The sequence below is a fragment of the Pyxicephalus adspersus genome, chromosome Z (assembly GCF_032062135.1).
Source record: "Pyxicephalus adspersus chromosome Z, UCB_Pads_2.0, whole genome shotgun sequence".
NCBI lineage: Eukaryota > Metazoa > Chordata > Amphibia > Anura > Pyxicephalidae > Pyxicephalus > Pyxicephalus adspersus.
The window spans coordinates 14,187,793-14,212,542 of NC_092871.1; the positions used below are offsets into that span (position 1 = coordinate 14,187,793).

At 39.0% G+C, this 24,750-nt stretch overlaps 1 protein-coding gene across 1 annotated transcript; it reads right to left on the reverse strand.

Moving 5' to 3' along the window:
• Window positions 1–1,435: 1,435 nt before the first annotated feature.
• On the reverse strand, window positions 1,436–23,648 carry LOC140343893 (cytochrome P450 2G1-like). Its single transcript, XM_072430795.1, has 10 exons — window positions 23,509–23,648; window positions 21,324–21,529; window positions 19,125–19,287; window positions 17,701–17,865; window positions 16,187–16,359; window positions 15,614–15,790; window positions 13,090–13,225; window positions 12,803–12,918; window positions 12,369–12,510; window positions 1,436–1,651 (listed from the first exon to the last, which is right to left on the reverse strand). Exons 2-10 carry the CDS (start codon window positions 21,498–21,500, stop codon window positions 1,524–1,526), a joined length of 1,377 nt encoding a protein of 458 aa, XP_072286896.1. The 5' UTR covers window positions 21,501–21,529; window positions 23,509–23,648; the 3' UTR covers window positions 1,436–1,523.
• Between the last annotated feature and the right edge of the window lie 1,102 nt (window positions 23,649–24,750).

Consider the following 24,750-nt stretch of genomic DNA (forward strand, 5'->3'; position numbering starts at 1 on the left):
GTGGATAGGTTGTCTCTCTGAACACAACCTGCCCACTCTCCCATGGCAGGCTCAGATCTGCAACGGTAGAGTGGGCAGGTTCTGGCATCATGACGTCACTCTGGGGGAAATTTCTTCCCATTTAAGTGACACATAGGCTGGGGTGTAGGAGGGCGGGCATGTTTACATAACAATGATGCGCATGTGCGATCACCATGAATAGTACTGTGCTCCCTGTTCTTTTTTTTTTTTTTGAATACACCCCTGGTCCTCAGCTGGAGATATTTTGAGCATGAAACAGGTACACACCCAGCCATCCTTATGCATGCCAACTGAACATGATCTTTACCAAATCCTGGTGATTTTAACAGGAACTAAACCCAAAAGTGCCTAAAAAAATCCACTTACCTTCAATTCCACAGGGCAGTCCGATCTATCTGAAGGTCTATTCTTTCGGGTCCCGTGTAGTCCCAGCATCCTTCCATGGGCCGGCGCATCAGGCGCCACCATCTCCTCAAGGCGGTCAAGAATTAGGGGGCAGTGCTACACCCTTTTTAAAAAAAACAAAAAAAAAAAAAAACAGAATTTTTACTTAACATGAAAGGGTTGTTTACTATTTATGGACATAAAGTTGTCCATAAATAATTAGCCTATGATGTGCCACTTCCTGTTTTTTTTTAAGGTGTATACAAGTCCATGCAATGGAAGATACCCAGAGAAGTCATATCCTTCACAACTCCACACATCTCCAAATGGTGGGATCTCTCATCACCCAGGTGTGTGGGCTGAACAATTAGCTTTTCTTTTTTTACTTCTTTTCCTTCCCCTTCCTTAATTTTTATCTCTACTGACAGCTTTTCTATTTCTCAATATAGTATGAGTAAGCTGAGGCACTGCCATGCAATCACTCATCTACGCAATCTGGATTAGGTAAATCATACTGCAGACAAGTTTATTTTTTACCATGCAAAGACAAATTTTGCATTGGTTCTCCCCCTACTTCCTCAAAATTTGGCACTGTGGTTGCTGACAATGAGACCAATATTGTGATTGCATTGTGCCTTAGCAAACTCACACGTGTTCTCTGCTTTGCACATGTGTTCAATCTGATGGTGAAAAAAAATTCTGAAGAGCTAACCTGGCTTGAATTTTTTTCACTTGGAAACTGTCTACCTTAATGCTCTCAGAAAAACTACATGTTTTAATTGTTCATGTTTATTCAGGTTAAGTGAAGCACATACAACACAGTATAGTCAATCATGTGAATCTTTTATATTTGTAATTATTTAAAAAGAAAACTGACAAAAATCCATAATTTTCTTTCAAACCAGAGAGATGCAATAGAAAAGCAGAATTTGTAGTCAGCATTGTTGTCTAGCATTTCACATTGAGCCTCTCCCTTCTACAATATTGCCATAGTACTCAACAGGAAAAAAAAAACTTTGCAGCAGCAGAATAAAGCAAAGTAAGAAACCTGTACCTATAAATTATAGAGAGTTCCTACCTCCCAAACAGAAGTTTGTTCATATGAGGTAGGTAAAAATCTACAGTGCTCGAGGGATAAAAGACATCTCATAAACTTTGGGGTAAACTTTGAAGTTCTGTAGGATAGTTGTAAAGTAAAGAAACAGCTCCATACGGGCCAGACTTTCTCCAACACAAACTCTCTTCCCTGAGGAAAAAAAAGTTACAGTGGTGCTTTTAAAAACACAATATTACTGGATAACTAATCCCAAAACTTGTACAGGTCAGGATATGTTATAAAAAAATATTTGTTACACAGTTTGTGATGACAATACATCATCAAACAGGATTTTTGCTTGCACATGCTTAGTTGGTTTAAGTAAGCAAAGATTCACGTTATTCACTAAACTAAAAGAAAAATTCCTTGACAGAGATGGTTTACTTTCCTAGGCCAACTTCTCCTAGTACTTAGTTCTTAATTAGACCATAGATAATAGAGAAGAGTAAATGAGAAGAGTCATATTCAGATTGCCTGCATATCCCATTGAGGAAAGTAAGGCTTGTACTAAGTACTGAACAATTTTCCTAATCATTGCAGTAGCTTACAACATTCCCTAACTGAAATAATCCTTTCAAAAAGACAATTCTCCTGGAATTGAATGTGGAGATGCTGTAGGAGCTGATTCTTGTAGTTAAATATTTTTGTACTTTTGTTATGTTTTGTAGATGATTAAATTATGTTGAACTAGTTGTTCCCTTCTTATCAGTAAACTAGCGTCTGTTTCCCCCCTTTTTGCCTTGAAACTCTTCCTTTCCTCCCTACTACCATATAACTGTGTGCAAACAATAAAGTTTTGAGAGTGCTCTAACCACACATTAAGTTGCGTGAGTTATACCCTTCCAGCGCTGTAAACAGAAGTGTTTAGAAAGAGGAAAAATTTATCTGGGGTCAATAGGAGATCGCCTTAACAGTTTGGCATCAGAAGTGGGATATCTACCTACCTTAAAAAGACCAGTATCGGGTAAGTACAAATTTTCTTTTCTACCTCTGCCCTCCCCTGGGTCCCTGTAGATATCCTACGAACCTAAGCACTGTGACAGTGTAGACGCCCTCATAGAAGGACTGGGTCCTTAGTTAGGAAGATTTGGGAAATCTTTTATTGAATACGTGCACACTGATGGCTTCTGTTTAATGTATAGAGTATAAGAATTTTTTTGCATGGTTTAGAAGTGTAAGAAATATTGTATATAAGATAAGTTTGTGTACTAATCTGGTTGCCAAGGTGAAGCTGGGTCAGTCCTCAATGCTGTGGTTGCCTCAGGCAAGCAGTAACGTGACCTAAGCTGCGTTTTGGTAAGCGGTCCTGGGAACAGGACGTCAGCGAGCACTGCAGCTACCTGCTGAACTAACAATAACTGTGTAAAACCGTCTGATATTTATACTGTAATTTATACTATGGGGAATTCCCAAAGTAAGGGGAATTCCACAAAGGAGGAACAGCTCCCAGATCCACATAAAAAACATGTCAAGAAACGCATTCAGATCAGACAGAAACTAAAACTCACAGCCATGTCACCCAGTGATGAGGATATTCCTTTTAATATTCTAGGGGAAACTGTTGATTTTGTAAATCACAGAGCAGGAGACTATTACACTGACCCTTTTACATTACATTAGAAAAATGGCATTAAAACTTGAAATGCCCTGACCCCTTCCCACTGGAAGGATCATTCTCTAAATTCCATATTAGTTGTATCTTAGGAATTTTTCTCAGTAATCGAGACAGATAGGTATATAAATTAGATCCAAGAGTTCCGAAGTGGGACCGACAATATTTGAAGGGTGTTCGCTCTGCAGGTCGTGCCGGCGCCTCTGCTCCTAATTGCAGGTACGGGCGCCGGGTCCTATCTTTCAGGTAGAAAAACCCCACTACCTGTGTTCCATGCCTGAGTTTCCTCCCTGCTGGAGACTTGCTCTGGTGTTTGAGCTGGCGTGGGTTTGTCTCTCTTAAATCTATGAGGCAACACATACGCGCCCTTTGTTTTCTACAGCCTATGGCTGGATCTCCACAGGTCTTTAAAGGCACCTCCCACTACAGGAAGTTGCCTGAGCAATCTCAAGGTTTCACCCTGTGTAACTCCCAGTGCAAAGGTGTTTCCTCTGTTTTCTTTACTGTGTACCGGACCTTGTTTCTGACCCTTGAACTTTGCCTATTTGCCGCCTGACCCTGACCTTGGATCTTGTATCTGGACTTTGTCTGATTGCCATCACCCTCTTGGCCACGCAAGCCCCTCGGTGCTGCACCGAGTACCCTGACCCCTCTGGTCAGCTGCCACTGACCTGGGGGTTGCTCTGGAGTTGAAAATAGCAGCTACCCTGTGGCCCAAGCCTATCCTCACCATCAGAGGCTCCAGTGAAGACCACGTAGCGGCTTAGTTACGCCCCTCTGGAGCATTCCCAGTCCGTGGCACAGTGGGTCCACACCCGCGTGCATAACAAAGGGTTGCGGAGAAGTCTGGTATACTTTGAAAATGTATCCCCGTAAAGACAAAACTATTGCCAAAATTACATCCTCTATTCCACCCCCCTATACACCCTTATATCCACAATTAACAACAGAAACACAAAGGAGAACATGGGAGGATGAGGATTACGAGCACAATATCTGTCTAATACAGTCCGTGCAGCAACAAACCGTTACACAGGATTTCCCCTCAGCCCTTCCTCTTCTTACCAAAACAAAGACCAAGCAGTCACAGATATTATTACCACCCCCCACTAGTCCTACATCACCCAGCAGTGGCTACACATCATCCGCTGTTGTGTACTTAACCCCAAAAACTTATGCGGGACCAAGTGAATAATGAATTTGTTAGGATACATGGAGATAGAAAATCAAAGGCCAAAGCATTAGCATGCAAACAGAAAGCAGGAGAAACAGTAGGCGATTATTCTCAAAGGTTTAGGAAAGTGTGGAAGGAAGAGGCAGGTCTAGGATTAGGAGGTGATTTGAATGTTTTTTTTTATACAGTCACTGATTAATGGATTAATCACTGAACATCCTAAAACTGCCAAAATGATTATTGATAATTGGAGCATATTACCCCCACAGGATATAATTGGGATAATTGTTAACTAAAGACGCGGCAGATTGCTTTGAGCTACCTAAACTGTCAAAACCCCATGCTCAGGGACTCCATTATTCAGGGAAACCTGGAGGGTACAGAGGAAAAGGTAGAGGCAGAGGAGGTAGACAGGACAGGAATGACAATAGAGGTTATGAAAATGTTAGATGGAATCAAGCATGTTTTGCCTGTGGACAGGAAGGTCATTGGGCCAGAGACTGGCCTACACACCAACAGCAGTCGATACAGCAGCAAACACAAAGCACTTCAATGTAGCCACATTCAGCTCACAATTACAACCATCCTGCCCCAAAGTACCCCATACAATGAGGAGGCAAACCACATCAAACATAGGGATGCCCACAGGAAGACTGCACCACCACTTTGTTACAAATCTCTGACCAGGCTGATGAAAGCCCAACAATCACGTTAATAGTAGAACAGTTCCTGACAGACTTCTTAGACACAGAAGCGACTTGTTCTGTCCTCCAATCCTGGTCAGGTCCATCTACACCTGGTGGGCCCTCTGTGGGAATAAACGGAGTCATCACCCCTACACGACGCACACCTCATATTCCCATATGTACAGTACATGGAGAATACATTACACATCACTCATTCGAGGTATTACCTAGTTGTCCAGTTAACCTGTTAGGAAGAGACCGGATGGGATCTCTGGGAATATCACTGGTTGTTGACCCAAAGGGAGGGATTAATGTCAGTACAACCTTGCAACTGCCCTTGATGAATTTTCCTGTTCCTGACAGCACATGATCCACCAGACCATATGACATGGGATTCCTGGACTGCACCCCATATACAGCACTAACAAAACCACATCAATATCCCAAAAGCAGTATCCTTTAACTAAAGACAAGGAAGATTCCTTACCACCCATGAATTAATCTTTCTGCCAGCAAGGCATACTTAAGAAAACCTGCTCTCCTTACAATATTCCAGTAAATCCTGTCTAAAAGCCGGATGGCTCATACCATTTTACACAGGATCTCAGAGCCATCAATGAGCTGGTTACGCCCCTGACACCAGTCATGTCAGATTTTAGTACCATCCTTACAGCAGTACCGCCCGAGACCCAATGTTACAGTGTTATTGATTTGGCCAATGCATTTTTCCCCATACCATTATCGCCTGAGACTCAGCCCCTTATGGCTTTCATTTTTACAGGACAGCAGTACACATGAAGCCGCTTGCCCCAGGTTTTTGTTGACTCACCTGCAGTTTTCTCAATTGCCCTCCAGCAGGTCCTTGTCAACTGTCAGCCGTAGCATGGTTCAACTTAATTACTGTATGTATTGATCTATTGTTGTCTAGCCTGTCGCAGGAGGCATGTCAGAAGGATACGGTTTCATTGTTTGTTTTTTGGGAAAGGAAGGACAGAGGGTGTTGCAGAAAAATTTGTATTTTATGCAAGAGAGAATTGTAAAACCATGGCTGCTGTGCTTGGTCAGATGCATGGAGGTAAATTGAGGCCTGTGGCATATGTCTCTAAGACACTGCCTGTTACTGTGCAAGGCATGCCAGCCTGTCTGCGTGTGCTGGCAGCATGTGCAAAGGCTGTAGAAGTGTCTCACTTCTAACTTTGGGTCACGGGACGATACTTTAAGAGTTAGGAATTTAACCACTCAACACATAACAGCACAAAGGTTGTCTGGTTATGAAGTTATCCTAACATCCACTGCAGGATTAAGTATAAAATATGCTTCCGCTACCAGGAGTCCTATCGCTGTGCTCAATACCCTCTTAGGTCGTAAAGAGCCAGAGGATGAAGTACCGGAGCCACACTCATACATCACTGAAATAAGTAACACATCAACACCACGTTCAAAATTATCCACAACACCCATTCCTCTAGCAGAAAATGTTTCTGTGGATGGGTCTTGTTCGCGACCCCCTGACAAAACTTATTTTGCTTGATATGCCATGGTACAGCTCCCTGACACAGTCTTTGAAGCCGCCCCACTCTCTGTTAACTCTTCACCAGCCGCAGTATTGATAGCACTCACCAGAGCCTGTGAGATTATGGAACGAAAAGCTGTAAACATATTCACTGACTCCCGCTATGCTTTTGGAGTTGTACATGATTTTGGAGCCATTTGGCAGCGAAGAGGTTTTACCACAGCTGATGGAAAACCCATTCAGCACTGCGCAATAATTTCAAAACTTTTACAAGCCATTCACCTTCCAAATCGAATAGCCATTGTCAAATGTCAAGCACACACTTCTTCCAATTCCTTCAATGCCAGGGGCAACAGACTAGCAGATGTTCATGCCAAGGCTGCTGTTCAGTCTACCACACCCACCACTAGCCCCCCTGATACACTTCAGCTCGCCATCCCAGCTTCCACTGAAACCAACACACTTCTAACACAATTACAGTCCTTTGCCACCTCACAGGACACTGAATTCTGGGAAAAGGAAGGATTGACCTTAGATTCCTTTGGAATCTGGTCAAAACGACGGATAATAGGGCTGCCTCAAATAGCAGTACCCCTCATTGTTTTTCAAATTCACGGTATAAGACTCAAAAGCATTAGGACCACAACACAAGAAATAAACAAGCGATTTTGTACCCAGAATTTAAAGAACACACACAAGCCATACTTTCCCATTGTTTAACAGGTGCTAGAAAAACCGTGCAAGGAAAGAAAGTAGGACAACATGAACATTTGTTACCTCCACAGGGTCCATTTCAAGAGTTACAAATTGACATCACACACATTCTAAAGGCTTCCAATGGATGTCAGATAATGTTAGTGATCACAGATAGATTCAGCAGATGGGTAGAAGCTTTTGTAGTCAGGAAAGAAAATTCAAGGACAGTAGCTAAGATACTTTGCAAGAAGATCATCTCCAGATTTGGATGCCCAGTGAGAATAAGCTTAGACAATGGCACTCCATTCACTTCTAAAGTCACACAGGAGATTTAAAAAATGATGAACTTAGAATGGAAGTTTCACATCCCTTTCACCCCCAGAGTGCTGGAGTAGTAGAAAGGATGAATAGTACATAAAAGATAAACTTAGGAAAGCAACTGGAGGGACATTCCATAAGTGGGACCAATATCTACCAGCCGTGCTAGCAGAAATAAGAATGACACCCAATCCAGTTAATAAGCTATCACCCTTTGAAATTTTAATAGGATGTCCATTCCCCACCCCTTGGGCCAAAAAAAACCTTTTCTTACTACTGGGGGACAACAAATAAGAGATATCTCTCTCTCTTTTCCTCTCCCTACAGATCAACCGACACACCCATTCAAGCCTGGAGACGTAGTGTTGGTCAAACCTCTGCACGAGCACAAATCCTTGGATCCGCCCTTTGGACGTCCGGTCACCATGCAAGCCATCACTAGAACAGCCGTGCTGACCAGTGGAGGACCCACCTGGATACATGCTTCAAAAGTGAAACAGGCACCTCCGAGCCAAGATGATGCTTCTTGATTCACAAGTACCAGCCCAGATATTTGTCTCCAGTTTTGGAGCCCTGATTATCAAATTCTGTCTTGTTTGGGTCACAACAACTTGCCACTATCACCCTCACGATTTGCCCTTCATTTGCCTCCAATCAAGCCATAGCCTAAAAAATGACTACCCTGTCTATGTACCGGCAAGGTTTTGAGTAAAGTGATTGGACTGATTTCCGTGGTAGCATATGGGAACTTCTTGCCAAAGAAATATATAATAGCTCTAGTTTTTGCTTATCTGATATGCATAATACTCAAGATATGTTAACTTCTTGTTTGATTGCTGTCTCCCACTCCAGTTACCATACTGCTTAGAGTCTTTAGCAATATCTACAATGACACTGATGTTACTGAAAGTGATATACATTTACTTCATAATCCGTATAACTTTTGCAACAACTGTAAAACCTATGATTCCCTGAAAAATTTATGATATTTACACATACTATAAATATTATCCAGGGAGATGTATCTTACCGTATGACTTGTAACCCCTCTGAAATATCCCACTGTAGGATGAAAGTACTACAGAGAATCACCCAGCTCCCTCAAGTTACATATGCCCAAGAACCTGAAGCTGTCTATTTGTATGTAAAGGAACAGAGGTATGAAGTCAAGTAGTTATCCTTTTTTGAAGGATAAAAAGAGGGAATGTAAGGAGCTGAGGAATTTTGCCGATTCTTGTAGTTAATTATTTTTGTACTTTTGTTGTGTTTTGTAGATGATTGAATTATGTTGAAACAAGGTGTCCATTTCCCCCCTTTTTGCTTTGAAACTCTTCCTTTCATCCCTACGGCCATATATCTGTTACTTTGACAAAAATATCTTGTTCTAAGAGAACCACAAGGACATCTGTCATGTCTGCTAATTGTTTGTAGTCATGTGATCATGTGATCATGCCTTTGAACTGTTATATAAACTGTGTGCAAACAATAAAGTTTTGAGAGTGCTCTAACCACACATTAAGTTGCGTGTGTTACGTACTCTTCCAGCACTGTAAACAGAAGTAATCAGAAAGAGGGAAAAATGATCTGGGATCAATAGGGGATCCCCTTAACAGATGCATAATATACAATTAAATACTGGAGTCTGTTATAGGCCCCCCCGTGCTAAGGAATAGAAAAGGAAGAAATAAAGAATTAACTACTAGCACAGATAGAAAAAGCAGCAAAAGCTGGTAATGTTTCAATCATGGGATACTTTAAATACCCTGACATTGACTGGAATAATAACACTACATTATGGGAACAGCAAAAGGGAGGAAATTTATAAATTTATTATAAGATAATTTTATACACAGTTTTATACACTATTCACAGTTTATAGAAGCCCCAAATAGAAATTATACTCTGCTAGACCTAGTTCTTTCTAACAATGCAGAGCTTTTAACAAATGTATACATAAAAGGGAATCTGAGTAGCAGTGACCATAATATGATTTAATTTAATGTAAGCTGGAAACAGAAAGCAATAGAATTGCCTCTTTTTTTAAGTGAGCAATTATTTCATTATTAAGGCCGGCTCTTTGTGACTTGGACTGGGAGGGAATATTTTCCTCAAAGAACAAAGAACAGAAATGGGAAGTGGAGTAGTAGTTGATATAGTGTACTTGAACTTTGCTAAAGCATTTGACACTGTACCCCACAGATGGTTAATATGCAAATTAGGGTCAATAGGTTTAGAAAAGTCAATCTGTAAATGGATAGAAAACTGGTTTAAAGATTGCATCCGAAGAGTTGTAATTAATGATTCATACTCTGAATGGTCTAAGGTTATTAGTGGTGTACCCCAGGGATCAGTGTTGGGACCTTTACTGTTTAACATCTTTATAAATTATATAGCGTTTGGGATTAACCACCCGGGCCTTACACTGATGTCTAGATTTCTGTACCAAAAGCGTTACACTGTTTTTCATGAAATTTTTTTTTTAAATTGTAGACCTGTAACTTACAGAAATATGTCCGAACAGGGTTCTAGTAGATATCATGAAGATAAAAATGTTTGAAACACACAATCATGTAAAAAAAAAAAAATGTACTTTTATTTTTATTTCATGTTGTGTGGTGTTTTTGTACTGTAAAAAAACATTTAAAAGCAGATTACATTGTAATATGCTTTTAAATTTCCCTTCCTGACACACCCCCCAATACATCACCAATCACATCACCCGGAAGATGACTCATCCTCCGAGTGATGTGGGTGGGGATTTCCCTGCCCAGCTCACAGAGACAGAGACGCTGGACGCTGGATGCTGCTGTATCTACAGAGAGATGCACAGCACAATGTAGGATTTCTGCATTGTGCTTCACATCTCACTGCAGATGCCAGCAGCAATAGCAAATTTTTTATTGCTGCTGGAGGAGCTGCAGGGACGGGTAAGTATTTGCTTTCAGTTGTAATCCGATTGTCATACAATGTATGACAATCGGATTGCAATATAACATTTGTTTACATTTAACCACCTGGTGAGAAAAGTTCAGGTTTAACACTTTTTTGCAAAAGTTTTTACCCCGAACATGGTCGGGTTTAACAGCCAGGTGATTAAAAGTACCATTTCTGTGTTTGCAGATGACACCAATCTATGTAATATAATTATGTCCATACAGGATGTCTATAATTTACAAGCAGACCTGGATGCACTGTTTGATTGGGCAGACAAGTGGCAAATTATATTTAATATAGATAAAGATAAAGTTATGCACATGGGAGCTAACAACATGCATGCTTCATACTGTCTAGGGGGAATACATTTGGGAGAGTCAGGAATGGAAAAGGATCTGGGGGTTCTAGTAGATCATAGATTTAATAACAGCATGCAATGCCAAGCTGCAAGATCTAAAACTAGCAAAATACTTTCTTATATTAAAAGAGGAATAGACTGCAGAGATGGAAAAATAATCCTACTCCTGTACAAAGCATTGGTCAGACCACATCTGGAATATGCAGTCCAGTTTTGGGCACCAGTTCACAAAAAAGACGTTGTGTAATTGGAGAGAATGCAGAGAAGGGCAACTAAATTAATAAAAGGAATGGAGGAGCTTAGCTATGAGTAGAGATTAGTTGAACTGAATCTATTTTCCCTTGAGAAGAGATGTTCATGGCTCTGATTTTGTCCAGTTTTCCGTGTAAAAAAGCAGCACAATTTTTTGCATGAAAATTTATTTTACATTACAGACTATAATTCTTAGGCCTAACACAGAAATATGTCCAATAGTTAATAAATTTAATAATAAAAAAAATAATAAAAAAAAAGTTTTAAAGAATAGTTATATAATGTAACTGTATAGTACCATATATAATATAATAATATAATATAATTATATATATATATATATATATATATATATATATATATATATATCTCAAGATTTTTTTGTATTGGACTCAATACAGTTATTTTGTTTTGAATCCAATACAAAATGATTAGAATTTTCCACCTCTCCCTCCTTGCCGCACTGATCCATGCACCAAGATCACCAGGAAACCCCGTAGATCGTCTCTGCACTTCACAGCTGGAGATCGGAGGAGCAGGACGTGTCCCCAGGACCTACAGGGACCAGCAGGACAATGGGGGATGCCGACAGAGCAAGGTTAATGGGTTTTTTGTTTTAGGTTAAAGAGACCCCTAGTGTAACTCAGGATTTTCACTTTTTGCAGGTAAATTCTATACCGAGTCACACTCAGGATTACCACTAGGGGGTAAAGGGGGGATATGATCACCCTATATAGATAAATAAATGGTCTATAAAAAGAACTATCCTCCCAAATATTCACTTTAAGATCATTACAAAGAACAAGAAGGCACTCTTTGCATCTAGAGGAAAAGAAGTTTAAGCCCCGGATAAGAAAGGGATTCTTTACTGTAAGGTCTGTGAAAATGTGGAATTGGCTTCCTCATGAAGTAGTTTCAGAAAATTCTATAGATTGTTTTAAGAAAAAGCTGGATGTTTTCCTAGAAGCACAGAGTATAACTGGGTATTAAGGCTTTAAAGTAAAAATAACAGTGGCTGTTGATCCAGGGAACACCCAACTGCCTCATGAAATCAGGAAGGAATTTTTCCCCCTATTCAAGCAAAGTGTACCAGGGTTGTTTTGTCTTTCTCTGGACCAACTATGTCTTATAGGCTTTTATATCTGGAATGTTTTTATTTCCCTAGTGGTTGAACTTGATGGACTTATGTCTTTTTTCAACCTGACCTACTATGTAACTATGTGAACAGTATAAAATCTTATTTCTAATCATTTATTTGTGGCATGTCCTCAAAGACTGTGATGTCTGCCATTTTTATCAGCACTTGGTAAAAATGTAAATGTACCTGCAGATAATAGCATAAATGCTTCACTCTTTTTAAAACAGCCATTGCTGTCCAGGAAATGATTGGGGTTAAATGTATTGGGTGTAGAATACTTCTTGGGGTCGCGATGAACAGAACATAGTAATGGGTAGACGTCTGTACCCTAAAGACATACAAAAGATATATGAGTAACCATGAAAATGATTTATTGCATTCTATATTGTAAAACAATATTTGAACAACTGTTTGGATTGTACGCTGATTAATTAGAAAAAAGTCATATAAAATACAGATTAGTAAAATATAAAACAAGCACTCTAATGTTTTGTTTTATTTAGATCAAAAGTTATTCAACTTTCCTAAAACAATTCGTGTTTTAAGTGTTTGGAAATGTGTTTATGCTGGAATTCACACCATCAAATACCACAAAAATATAACAATGAGAAGTTACCAACCTTAGGAATGGTATATCCCTTGAAAACGACATCCGTATATGGCATTTTGATCCGGTCTTCAATTTTTGGGATGCGATTTTGTCCAATCACCTGATCTATTTCTTTAATTACTTTCTCTTGAGTAAGATTTTAATATAAATAAAAATGATGAAGAAAAAAAAACAGTTTTATTTCTTCTGCTCCACCTACTCTAGATTATTGAACACTAAAGTCTGATTTGTTGCCAAGGTAATAAACCTCCATATTTAGTTTAAAAAATGTTTCACTGCTAAGCTCTCAATATTTACCTTGTATTTCCGGATATCTCATAAGCAGGAGAAATCCATGTCTCAGGGTGCTGCTAACTGGCTCCGTTCCACCAAAGAACAAGGTAAGTATTGCCTTTATCATGTTGTTTGTATTAAAGTTAGAATTGCCTCTTTCCTAAAAGCAAAAATATTACAGTAATAAATTTGTTGGTGCAGAAGAGAAAAATAAAAATGCTATATGTAAAAAAATAGATCCTAAAGTGACCATTGCAAAAAAGTTATTTCTAAAAAAAAGTAAAGAGGAAAGGAAAATTATTATTATAAAATAATTATTATTATGTCCTCTGTCCTGATTAGGGATGAGCGAGAATGCCTCTGACAGTCTCTGGAAAATTTCCCTGAATTTCCGATGGGTCTGCGAAATTTCAGCAAACCGATTTTGTGAATTGCATTAAAGTTCACGTTGCAGGTTCCCACAGTCCCTGGGATGTACAGCCAAGGGACCATGGGAACCTGCGGCCATAGCTGATTGGAGACACGCTGGTGCCTCCTATCAGCTGTGACTGCAGGGGAACTCAGATGAACTCTCAATGGAGATTCTCCATTGAGAGTTCATCTGAGTTTAGTTCCCATGGTCACTGGGCTGTACTTATCATTGATAAGTGGGGACCTGTGGTCACAGCTGATTGGAGGCATGCGAGGGTCTCCAACAAGCTGTGACTTCAGGCAAACTCAGATGAACTCTCAATGGAAATTCTCTGTTGAGAGTTCATCTGAGTTCAGTTCCCATGGTCACTGGGGTGTACTTATCATTGAAAAGTACAGCCCAATGACCATGGGAACCTGCGGTCACAGCTGAATGGAGGCACACGGGTGCCTCCTATCAGCTGTGACTGCAGGCGAACTAAGGTGAACTCTCAAGTCAGCGAGAACATGACAAGTCAGCGAGAACATAACGGCCAATCACAAGGCCATTCTTGCTTACATGTACTGTAAGTGAGAAAGGCCTGATTTGCTGCAAAATCGAAATGACAAATTTCACTCGCTCATCCCTAGTCCTAATAAACCTTGATAGAAGATAGATTACTAACTGAAGTTTCTTCAGAAACCAACATTTATGAAAATGCCTGAAAGTAACCTTTAAAGAGTTGCGGGGGACAAGCAGTTTGCCGGGGGATGACAAAACGGTACAAGGTAAGTGGGTTTTTATTAGGTTTTAAGTGACGCCGAGTGGGATCTGGGATTACTAATTTTAGCATGGAAAATCCACCTCGAGTCACACTCGAGATTACCGCCAAGGGGGTTAACAAGAGGTCATCTGTCAGAGCCAGGAAACAAACACAGTGGGTCTGTTTTATTAAGGCTCCCCAACGCTGGTGAGCATATACTTTTATCAGTGAAGCTGGGTGATCCAGCTAACCTGGAACTGATCTGGTCCAGAATTCAAAACATTTAGTAGCAAATGACTTTCAATTTTTTTTTATTTTTTTATTTTTTTAACAGTGAGGTGCCAGTGAAGTACGATTTGTAGATAAACTGTTGAGGGTCCATACTAAAAAAAAATCTGGGGTGTTCTTGATGTGAATGTTGGATTCTGAGGACTCTGATGGTGTAAAGGGAGTTGCTGAGGAAAGGGAAATCCTGATGATGCCTTTGCTGTCATCAGGCTTTCCCTTTCCTCAGGGAGCAGAGCAATCAGCGGAGCTTTACTATGCTGACAGCGCTGTTCCACTGATCGTGGAGCGATCAAGGGAGCAGAGCTGTCAGCATAGTAAAGTTCTGCTGATTGTTCTGCTCCCTGATTGGCTGAGGAAAGAGAAACCCTGATGATGCTTGAGCTGTCATCAGGGTTTCCTATTTCTCAGCCAATCACAGAGCAGTAGAGGTAATGAATGGAGATAGTATCTCCATTTAACCTCTATTGCCCTCGTATTGCCTGTGCTTACAGCTAAATGAAGGCTTCTGCTTTCAATTAGTTGTGACCGCAAAGTTCCCACGGTCCAGGAATCCCACAATGACATAATGATTCATAATGTCATTGTCGGATAACCTGTAAAAAATAAAAAAAGAACAAGCTTAAAAAAAAAAAACACATACAAATAAATAATTTAAGAAAAAAAAATGTTTTTTCCTCCCAAATTTTTGCTGTCGAATCCCGTGTTTTTCGGGTCGGGTCTACCCGAATTTGAACAGCCATATTCAGGTCGAATATAGGGACAACCCGAATTTGAACATCAACACTAGTCCTGATCTGCAAAGGGGAGATTTCTGATGTAAAAGAAGCACTCCTGATGTGAAGTAACTTGTCCTACGTGGTAGGGGCCTTGTCAAAAATTTGCCCTGGGGGACAGTATATTTGTAATTACAAGACCATCAATAGATGCACAGAGTTTCATGGAAGGGGAGGCCCAAATCTAAATTCTACATAGGGTCCCATAGATCTGTGACAATTCTAAAGAAAATTATGATTGTTTATTGTAGGTTTCTGAAGTTTTCATATGCTTTCTTGACTTTTGGACAAACCCAAACTCTTTCTTTTAGATTATGTAGTTAATTCACATACTTGAAGCTGCTTTAGAAGAAAACCGTCAATGTAATCCCTAGGACAGTTGGGATCAAATGTCTCTTGGTTCATCTTCACTCTCTGTAATATGAATTGTTCCAGGTTATTCAAATGATTGACTATTCTTTGATGAGGTCCCGGAATGTAGTTCATGATTTCTGGGAGCATGTCCAACATCTGGAAAATGAATAAAGATACAGTACTTTTTACAATTTGCCTATAATTCAAATTTGTAAAATGGATGTCAGGGCCAACAGCAGCATAAATTCAAATTTAAAGGTTAAAAAAAAACATCTTGAGTAGCTAGCAAAGCAGTTTTACCCTATTTTTTCTTTTTTTCTTTACAGAGTAACTTTTATTAACAATCTCCCAAAGTATGCCTAAAGTTTGCAGATATGCATTTATCAACACAGCATTCGATATGCAGTTCATCTAATAAACATCAATTGAAATTCTGTTTTTATTCACATCAATCTTATTACTACAAAACTGAGATTTAGACTTTCTGAACAATTGACATGATGTCTCAAATTACTAAATTGTTGTATGCCATGTAACATCAGTGCTACGTACCTGTCCGCATGGAGAGCTGATGTCTTTAAAAGTTTCCCCAAACAATCGTAGGAGTTGCTGAAAACTCTGATCATCATATTCAAAGTGATTCCCAAATACTACAGAGCAGATGACATTGGAAACAGTCTGCAGTAGAATGTTTGATGGGTCCACAGATTTTTCTACAGCCAAATATTAAAGATCTGGTTATTGTATGGGTTTTCACTTCTAACTTAACTAGGTATGTTTATGTCTCTATTGCTGCACATGTGTTATTTTTGTGTAATAATAGGATTCCGCTCACATAGAGGACAAAGTCAGCTTGTTAAAGTATATCTTAACACCCAGTTCCTCTCCCTGATAAGTTAACACAAAAAGAGGGGGAAAAAAGTAGAATAAAATGATTGCCTTCCACCTTCCATCTTCAACAAGATCCCAGGAAACAAAGACATGTCCCAGACATTATCACAGCCCTGTCCTGCAGTATCCACACGTGTTTTGTGTGATGATTCTTGCCCAGGCTCTCATAGCAGAGGGATCTGCATGAGGGATGCTCCCTCCAAATCAGGGATAGGCTGGAGGAATGAGAATTTTTTTTTAAATGCACTAAATTCATAAGAGTTTGATAGCCATCTTTGGGTTATAGACTATTTAAAGTAAAAAAACCTTCTCTAGTCACCTTTACCCATTCTGTTAGAGGGCATTGCCATCTCTTTCCTTCTTCTTCTTCCTAGAAACAATCTTTTGCCAATCTTGATAGGCCAGGTGACATACCTCCCGTGTAGGTGCATGGCAGTTCGTTCATTCAGTCCAAGCAAGCACAGGGGAAACTCGAATTTCCCAGCTTGATGTTGTCAGCAGTTCCCTGCAGCAATCAGGTGGGGAGGAATGATTAATGGAAGCCAGTGTGACCCCCTACAGGCTTATGATAAGGACCCCACTGGGGGGGCACACCAGCTAGAGCCACAGACCACATCTCCCATATGGAATTGCAGGCTTAGGGGGGTGGCCAGGTTGTCTCTCTGAACACAACCCGCAGGCTCAGACTTGCAGTGGGGGAGTTCTGGTATAATGACGTCACTCTGGGGGAAGTATCTTCCCTTTTGAGTGACACATAGGCAGGGATGTATTGGGGAAGCACATTTACATGGATAGTACCATGCCCCCTCTTTTTTTTCTATGACTACACCCCTGACAGCAAGTGGGGACTTTTATTCCTGATGCCTGTTACATGTCTTGGGCTTTTATTGGTCTATTTTTGTTTTTTTTTATTTTATTGAAAGTGGTTGGAAATATGGAGTGTAACTTTCAAGTGTCAGAAAGAAGAACTGTGCTCTTGTCCATTTTTAATCAAACAGATTTTTCACTTTACTTTTTCATCATGTGGATTGTTTTTTTCTAGGAAACATGACCATTTCTTCCCTTAGACATATAACTCCTATTTTGGGGACATCTATGATTTTTTTTTTCTTGAAAGACACCTCTGAAATATGTTTTTAAACTGTGGTACATAATTTTCATGTTCTATCTAAGACACACAGACAATATAACTTTCAAAGATTTGATCTCTGCCACTAAAAATCCAGCCTCTTCTTGAATTCTCTCCTCAATAGATTTCTTTCCCATTCCAAAACTTCTAAGCATGGCAAGTGAAAACTTCCGCAAATCCTTCCATCGGTCTCCATTGCTAAAGGCAATTCCTGCAAAACAGCAACTAGAGTGAAAGGTACAGTTATCATATGCAAAATACAATTACTCTTAGCATCTGAAAGTATTTTTTTTTTTTGAGGTCTCTCTCCAGCTATATCTGCTGTACATCTGCTGATCCTGAAGATGCCCCTCCGCTGACTGGTCTCCTCATACTGCAAATTCTGAGAGGTACCTAGGAACTGGACAAACTTTATTAAGTGTCCATGTCATGAAGGTAGTGATGTGGACACCTAAAGATGAACTGTATCCATTGTAAACCCATCAAATGATATTGGATTTGGGTTAAAAAGGCAATTTTTATTGCCAGTGTTTGAGGGGTGGAAGAGGGAGTTAGTTTTAAAATAGTTTTTAAATATAAGGAATTTCTTTACTGGCAAAATAAAAAAAAGTAATAAATAATAAATAAACCTGTTTGGTCCATCTTGAATGAGGCATGTTTCTTTGAGCGGAGAAACATAAATGTTAATTTTGCTTGAAATCCAGTGTGACTGTTTAGCTATGCTTTAAGCTTAAAAAAATTATAAAATAGGATAAAGTAGAAAGGGCAGCATGGTGGCTCAGAGGTAGCACTCTTGTCTTTGAAGCTCTAGGTCCCAGGTTTGAATCTCGGTCAGGACACTATCTGCATGGAGTTTGCAGGTTCTCCCCTTGTCTGTGTGGGTTTCCTCCGGGTACTCAGGTTTCCTCCCACATGCAGTGAGGGTAATTGGCTTCCCTCTAAAATTGGCCTTAGACTGTATAAATGACATATGACTACGGTAGGGACATTAGATTGTGAGCCCCATTGATGGACAGTTAGTGACACAACACAATAGAGTGCTGCGTAATATGATATTTTTAATAATAAAGGGTGGTTTTTATAATCCAAACTATGTGATCAGCCTAGAGTAACAAAGCTGCAGTTTTATTCTACTGCATACAGTGCACCGTGTTTTCAGCCTGCAAAAGACCAGCAGAATTACAAAGGTAAAAAAAAAAAATAATAAATAACCCAGAGAAAGCCACCACAATGACCTTTAGGAAGGAATATATTCATATTTTGTATATTTGTTTGGATACTACTTAACCATCTTAATTGCAGCTTCCCCTAATGACTCCAATTGATTTCTTATATAGGTGATATTCTACCCAAAATGGATCAGTATTGTTCAAAAGTAGTAGGAGAGCATTTGAAAAGACCGAAAAATGTATTGAATGCTTCACTTTATTTAAGTAAGCCATGCCTACATACTTATGTTACCAAACTTACCAAATCCTTTAAAATAATTGTCAAAAATTGGAAACCTTCCACGTCCACTAAATTCCTCTGGTAGGTCCAATAACGCCTCCTTCACAGTTTCATAACCAGTTAGGACAATAACAGGATGGTGGCCAAAATAAAGAGTATATACTGATCCATATTTTTCTGCAAACTTAACAAGAATATGTAATGGTTTTCATAATGCTCAGTTTATGTTATAGAAGAAAATATTATTATCTGAAACGAGAAGCCGTCCGGCGGAGAAAAAAAAAACGGACGGCTTCTCCCTGCGTGCGTGATGACGTCGGCGCGTGTGCGGGAAATTCAAATTGAAACTCATTCATTCATTTTGTATTGGATTCAATACAAACTCCTGTATTGAATCCAATACAAAATAATTCAAATAAATACAAAGTGTGTAATTGGTAAATTCAAACTGTCATTTTGTATTGGATTGAATACAAACTCCCGTATCCAATCCAATACAAAAAATAAAAAAATAAAATAAAAGTAAATAACTTGGAAATTCAAATTCTTATTTTGTATTGGATTGGATACAAACTCCCGTATCCAATCCAATACAAAATAATATAAAATTAATACAAAGTACATAACTGGTAAATTCAAACTCTCATTTTATATTGGATTGAATACAAACTCCCGTATCCAATCCAATACAAAAAAATAAAAAAATAAAATAAAAGTAAATAACTTGGAAATTCAAATTCTTATTTTGTATTGGATTGGATACAAACTCCCGTATTCAATCAAATACAAAATGATTCAAAACAAACACCAATAAATACAGAATCAAAGTTTTAAAAATTGCCACTTATGGCTAGTGTGTAATACTGTGTCTTATCTTACCTTTGCTGATCTTCGCCTAATTTTGACCATTTGCTGCCTGCTTTGACCTCTGCCTGGACTCCGACATCTCTGCCTGCCGCCTGCCCTGACCTCTGCCTGGATTCTGACATCTCCGCCTGCTTTGACCTCTGCTTGGACTCTAACATCTCTGCCTGGACCTGGACATCACCGCCTGCCTGACCCCTGCCATGGCTTCAAGCTTTTTTTATGTAGTCATGTTTAAGCTGATTTTTGTGTTTTTCCTTTAATTTTATTAAAAGTATTTTTTTTTTTAAATGATTGTGTGTTTCAAACATTTTTTATATTCATAATATCTACTAGAACCCCTGTTCGGACATATTTCTGTAAGTTACAGGTCTACAATTTAAAAAAAAAATTTCATGAAAAACAATGGATCACTTTTGGTACAGAAATCTAGACCTCAGTGTAACGCTCAGGTGGTTAACAGTCCTTCTAAATTATTAAATGGACAAAAAATAATTAATAAATGGATGAAAAAAAAAGAAAATCATTAGCATGGCCAGCCCAAGGCATTTTTGATATGTGACCCAAATCTCATATAAGCTTAAACACTTTAATGACACCTAAAAGAGGATCGTATATCTACAACTTTAATTGCTGTGCTCCTGCATGGTTACATGGACTTTTTACATGGGCACATGAATGATGAATGAATGATCCCTTTGCAAAGGTTACTCCGCTTAGTATTTTTAAAATGATTAATACAGGTTGACAATCACAAATCTGTAGTACACTGTTTGGCCACTGATGTTTTGATGGTGCTGTTAGGTCCAGAAGCAGCTGTTAGGTTTTGCTCGCTACACTTAATACACGTTGAAGCCTGCTCCCTGGAACTGTGCCAGATGTCCGCGAGTGCAGCGTGGAAGGCTGGCCTATGTGTGGAGGTGAGTATAACCTTCAAAAATCCAGAATTTCCGAAAATCCAACACTCCTCAGGTCTGGAGGTTTACGGATTTTTGAATGTCAACCTGTACCTAAATTTTCCCATTCATTACGTATGTTCATTATAGAAAAATTGGTTATGATGTGTTTCTTAGCATGAGGGTTAGTATCCAATGGATATAAAACACACATGTAGTGGATGAGCTTCTCTTAGCTTGCAGAAGCTGTCTGTATCTGTTAGGAGATCTTTGCTACGGACCCAGGCCAAAATACATCCAGTCAACAGAAAATTCTTTTTACTCCTTTTTCACTAAAGTCTTGGTATATAATCAAGATGTTGGAATCTTACAGATGAATCTGCTAATGCCTCTCATCCTGGGAGATTGGTCATATTAGCAATAAATCAAAATCTCTAGAAATGTATCTATTTTAACTGACCTCCATGAAGGATTTGACAAGTTTCCCTCTTCTTATCTGTAGGACATTGCCAACGATGGGCAGTGGTGTTGGTCCTGGTGGAAGGTTACGTCTCCGATACAAGGTATTCCATGATGAGAAGATGACACAAGAGATAATAAAGCCCAGGACCAGGGAGCTTATCCATGTGATGTCCATCTTTTATGGGAACAGTATGTTCAAATCCTCTAAAATAACAATTTAATTGGTAATTATTAATTGTTAAATTATGGTAATAAATAACTGGTTAAGCAATTTTCTTTCTTGGCACAAATTGCCCCGATTGCATACGTAATAAAATGTTTACAATTACAAACACTCAGCAATTCATTGGCATGGTTTTAACATTTAGCTATAAAAAAATGTTTCTCTACCTTTTGCAAAGTATCACAAGCAAAGTCTATTGATACAGAGAAAAAGTTAAGAAGTTGATATCTGGAAGATATTGATAATTAAGCTGGTCATACATTTACAGTATCAAATAAAAACAAAAAAAGTCAGCATGCAGATGTTTAGTGATCCATTCTTGAGAGAAGAGTGGTGCACTTTCAAACATGGAAATTGGAACTGGTTCTGCAGCAGAAAATATTTTCCCACTCCGAGCAGAATTTCTGGGAAAGTCCCCCTGAAATTTGCCTATATAAAATTCCACTGAAACTCATTCAGATTGATTCCCTCCAGGGAACCAGGGACCAGGGAATCCTGAGTGACTTAATGACCAATTTGGATAATGACTTTGTTAGTGCACAAGGTTGGTCTTGAAATTGAATAAAACCTTGCATTTTGTTAAATAACAAGAAATTTCCACCAACAAAGGTTGGTATTTAAAAGTATGTGTATTTTCAATTGTGTCCATGAAGCTATACAAAAAGGCCTTTCTCATGTCCGAACGAGTTACAGATACAGATCTCTTTCTACCAGGATGGCAATTGAGCGGTTTCAACCAAACATTCTCTGGTGGAGAATTAATGAATACTATTAAAACACATGGGTCTGGAAGATTTTCCACCAGAGAATGTTTGTGAATGTCAGATTAACGGCTTTATAAATAGACCCTTAAAACAGTTTTAACAACTTATTCAGTCCAATGTAAAAGGCTGCATCCACACCAGTGTTTCTCAACACTTGGGTTCTTCCAGAGGTTGCTAGGGGGTTCCTTGAGTAATGAGAAATCTTACACAAGAGACTCTTAGGTCAGTTTAGCTGACCCCAATGATCTTTTTGGCTGTAAGTGTGACGTTCTTCCCAATGACCTGCAATGTAAAAAAGCAATTTTCGCAATGACCCCTATGCTAATGTAAGCTAATGTGAGCTATGGATATAGCAATTGTAGCAGGGATTCCCTGAAAGTTATTTCAAGGGGTTCCCCTTGTTCAACAAAAACAAAACAAGAAGATCAACAAAACTGTTTTACACAGCACTCATTTTCAATGACCAGAACCAGAAAAGTCTCCAAAAACAGAACAATATATATTTATCGCCATGTCATATGGCCAATGTCCCAAAACCCAGCATCTATATCAGAAGATTAAGGTTTCTTTTTTTACTTAAGCTAAACAATTTTAAACAACAGTTCGTACAAATGGGCTTATTGACTTCCAGAGTTGGTTAAGGAGTAAGTATGACAATCTGTCCGGTGTGAGAAGACATCCAACAGCTCTCACCCTAAAAACCCTCACTAAAACAACTCCCTGTGCCAAGACCTGTTACCTTAGATAGTAAACGCCTTCACAATATGTGCCAGGGAAGCTTTATCTAAAAAAAAGGGATGCTCCCCCTGGGGCACCAACGTGTAGAAACTAGAGTAATATATGCAATATGTAAACAGTATCCCTTTGTATATTATGATGTGTAAGGTCACACATCTGTGAAAAATAATAAGTTAATGCTCTCCATTGCTAGATGATATCAGTGGCCAGCAACCTCAGTCTAACAACACGACCAACACGTGGGTCTTTTTTTACTCAGCAACAACTCGATTAATTATTTCATAAATATTTCCTCTGTCTCACACTAGACACAGATAATTGATGAATAATGTTCAGTTTACGTAATATGTTCTTATTCTGTAACAACAAAAACATAACAAACATATACATATATAGTAGTTGTTATCAAATAATTCATAATATTGAAATACACATTAGAAATATATGTATGCCCTCACCTTTTTTCAACTTTTGTGTAGAGTGGGGAAATGGTTAGAACTTCCATCATGTTTTAATTGCTCTCTGTGTCTCACAGGCGACAATCAGTGCCTCAATTTTCTCTGTTGTCATGTCACTAAAGCAGATTATAAGGTCTGTCTAGGTGGAAAAAAAAAAGAACAAAAGACAGAGAAAGGGTTTTTTTTTTTGTCCAGTGATGTCAAATATATTATTCAAAAACACATGGTGATAATATATACACTTACATTTGAGAATATACACAAAATAAATAATTATATTGAGTGGTGCCTTGTCCCATTATACGTGATGGGAGTTAAAGCGTACTTAAACTCATAATTTTTACTATGTCACGCATCCTAGCAGGCTAATGGGAGCTCCTTCTGTGCATGCTCGAGCATCTCAGGCATGCGCAGAAAGAGCCCTTTTTTCAATAGGGAAAAAAATGCCAATCTCACACATGCGCAGTAAGATTGTCCATTTTTCCCCCAATCTACGTCACCCGATCTCGCGCCTGCACAGAGGGAGACCAGGTGACATAGGAAAAAGAACACGGAAGATGACAGGTGAAGATTGCGGCATCTGGCATTCCTCCTGTTTTGTAAATATATTGTTTTTATTATTATTTATATTTTATATTTATTTGTTTTTTATAAGCATGCATTTACCTACCAAGGCCATCATGTAATTTGTTGCCAAAAAAAGGAAAAAGTAATTAATTAAGCTAATTACTTTGGGGTTACCGTTACATTATTTAGTTAGCATCCTGACATTGTGACACAGACAAATCTAGTGAATCTATAGACAATATTACATAATCCAAAACCCTGAACATGAACTATAGGGAGCATTTAAATCAAAGCCTGTCTGAGAAACATGCAAACTGGAAGTAAAATGATCCACAGAAAAACAAAACCTAGCTAAAAATAAAACAAGAAGGGCAAAACATAGAAACCGAGCCCAAAGAATATGGCATACATTCAACATGTATGGCTTACGGTAACCACAGGCGTTTCCTCTTCTTGTGTTAACTGGGCACCTGAGGGACCCTAACAAAGAAATATAAATATAGCAGATTGGGGAACACTCATCCCTCCCACCAACCTTATGAAAATCAGAATATAAATTGATCAGTTCTTGCCTACCTCCACAGAGGATTCAGCCCATGATAAATCTCCAGCATTACAAACCAGAGGACACAGCAAAAGCACATGACACAAAAGCACATGACATCAACATCAATG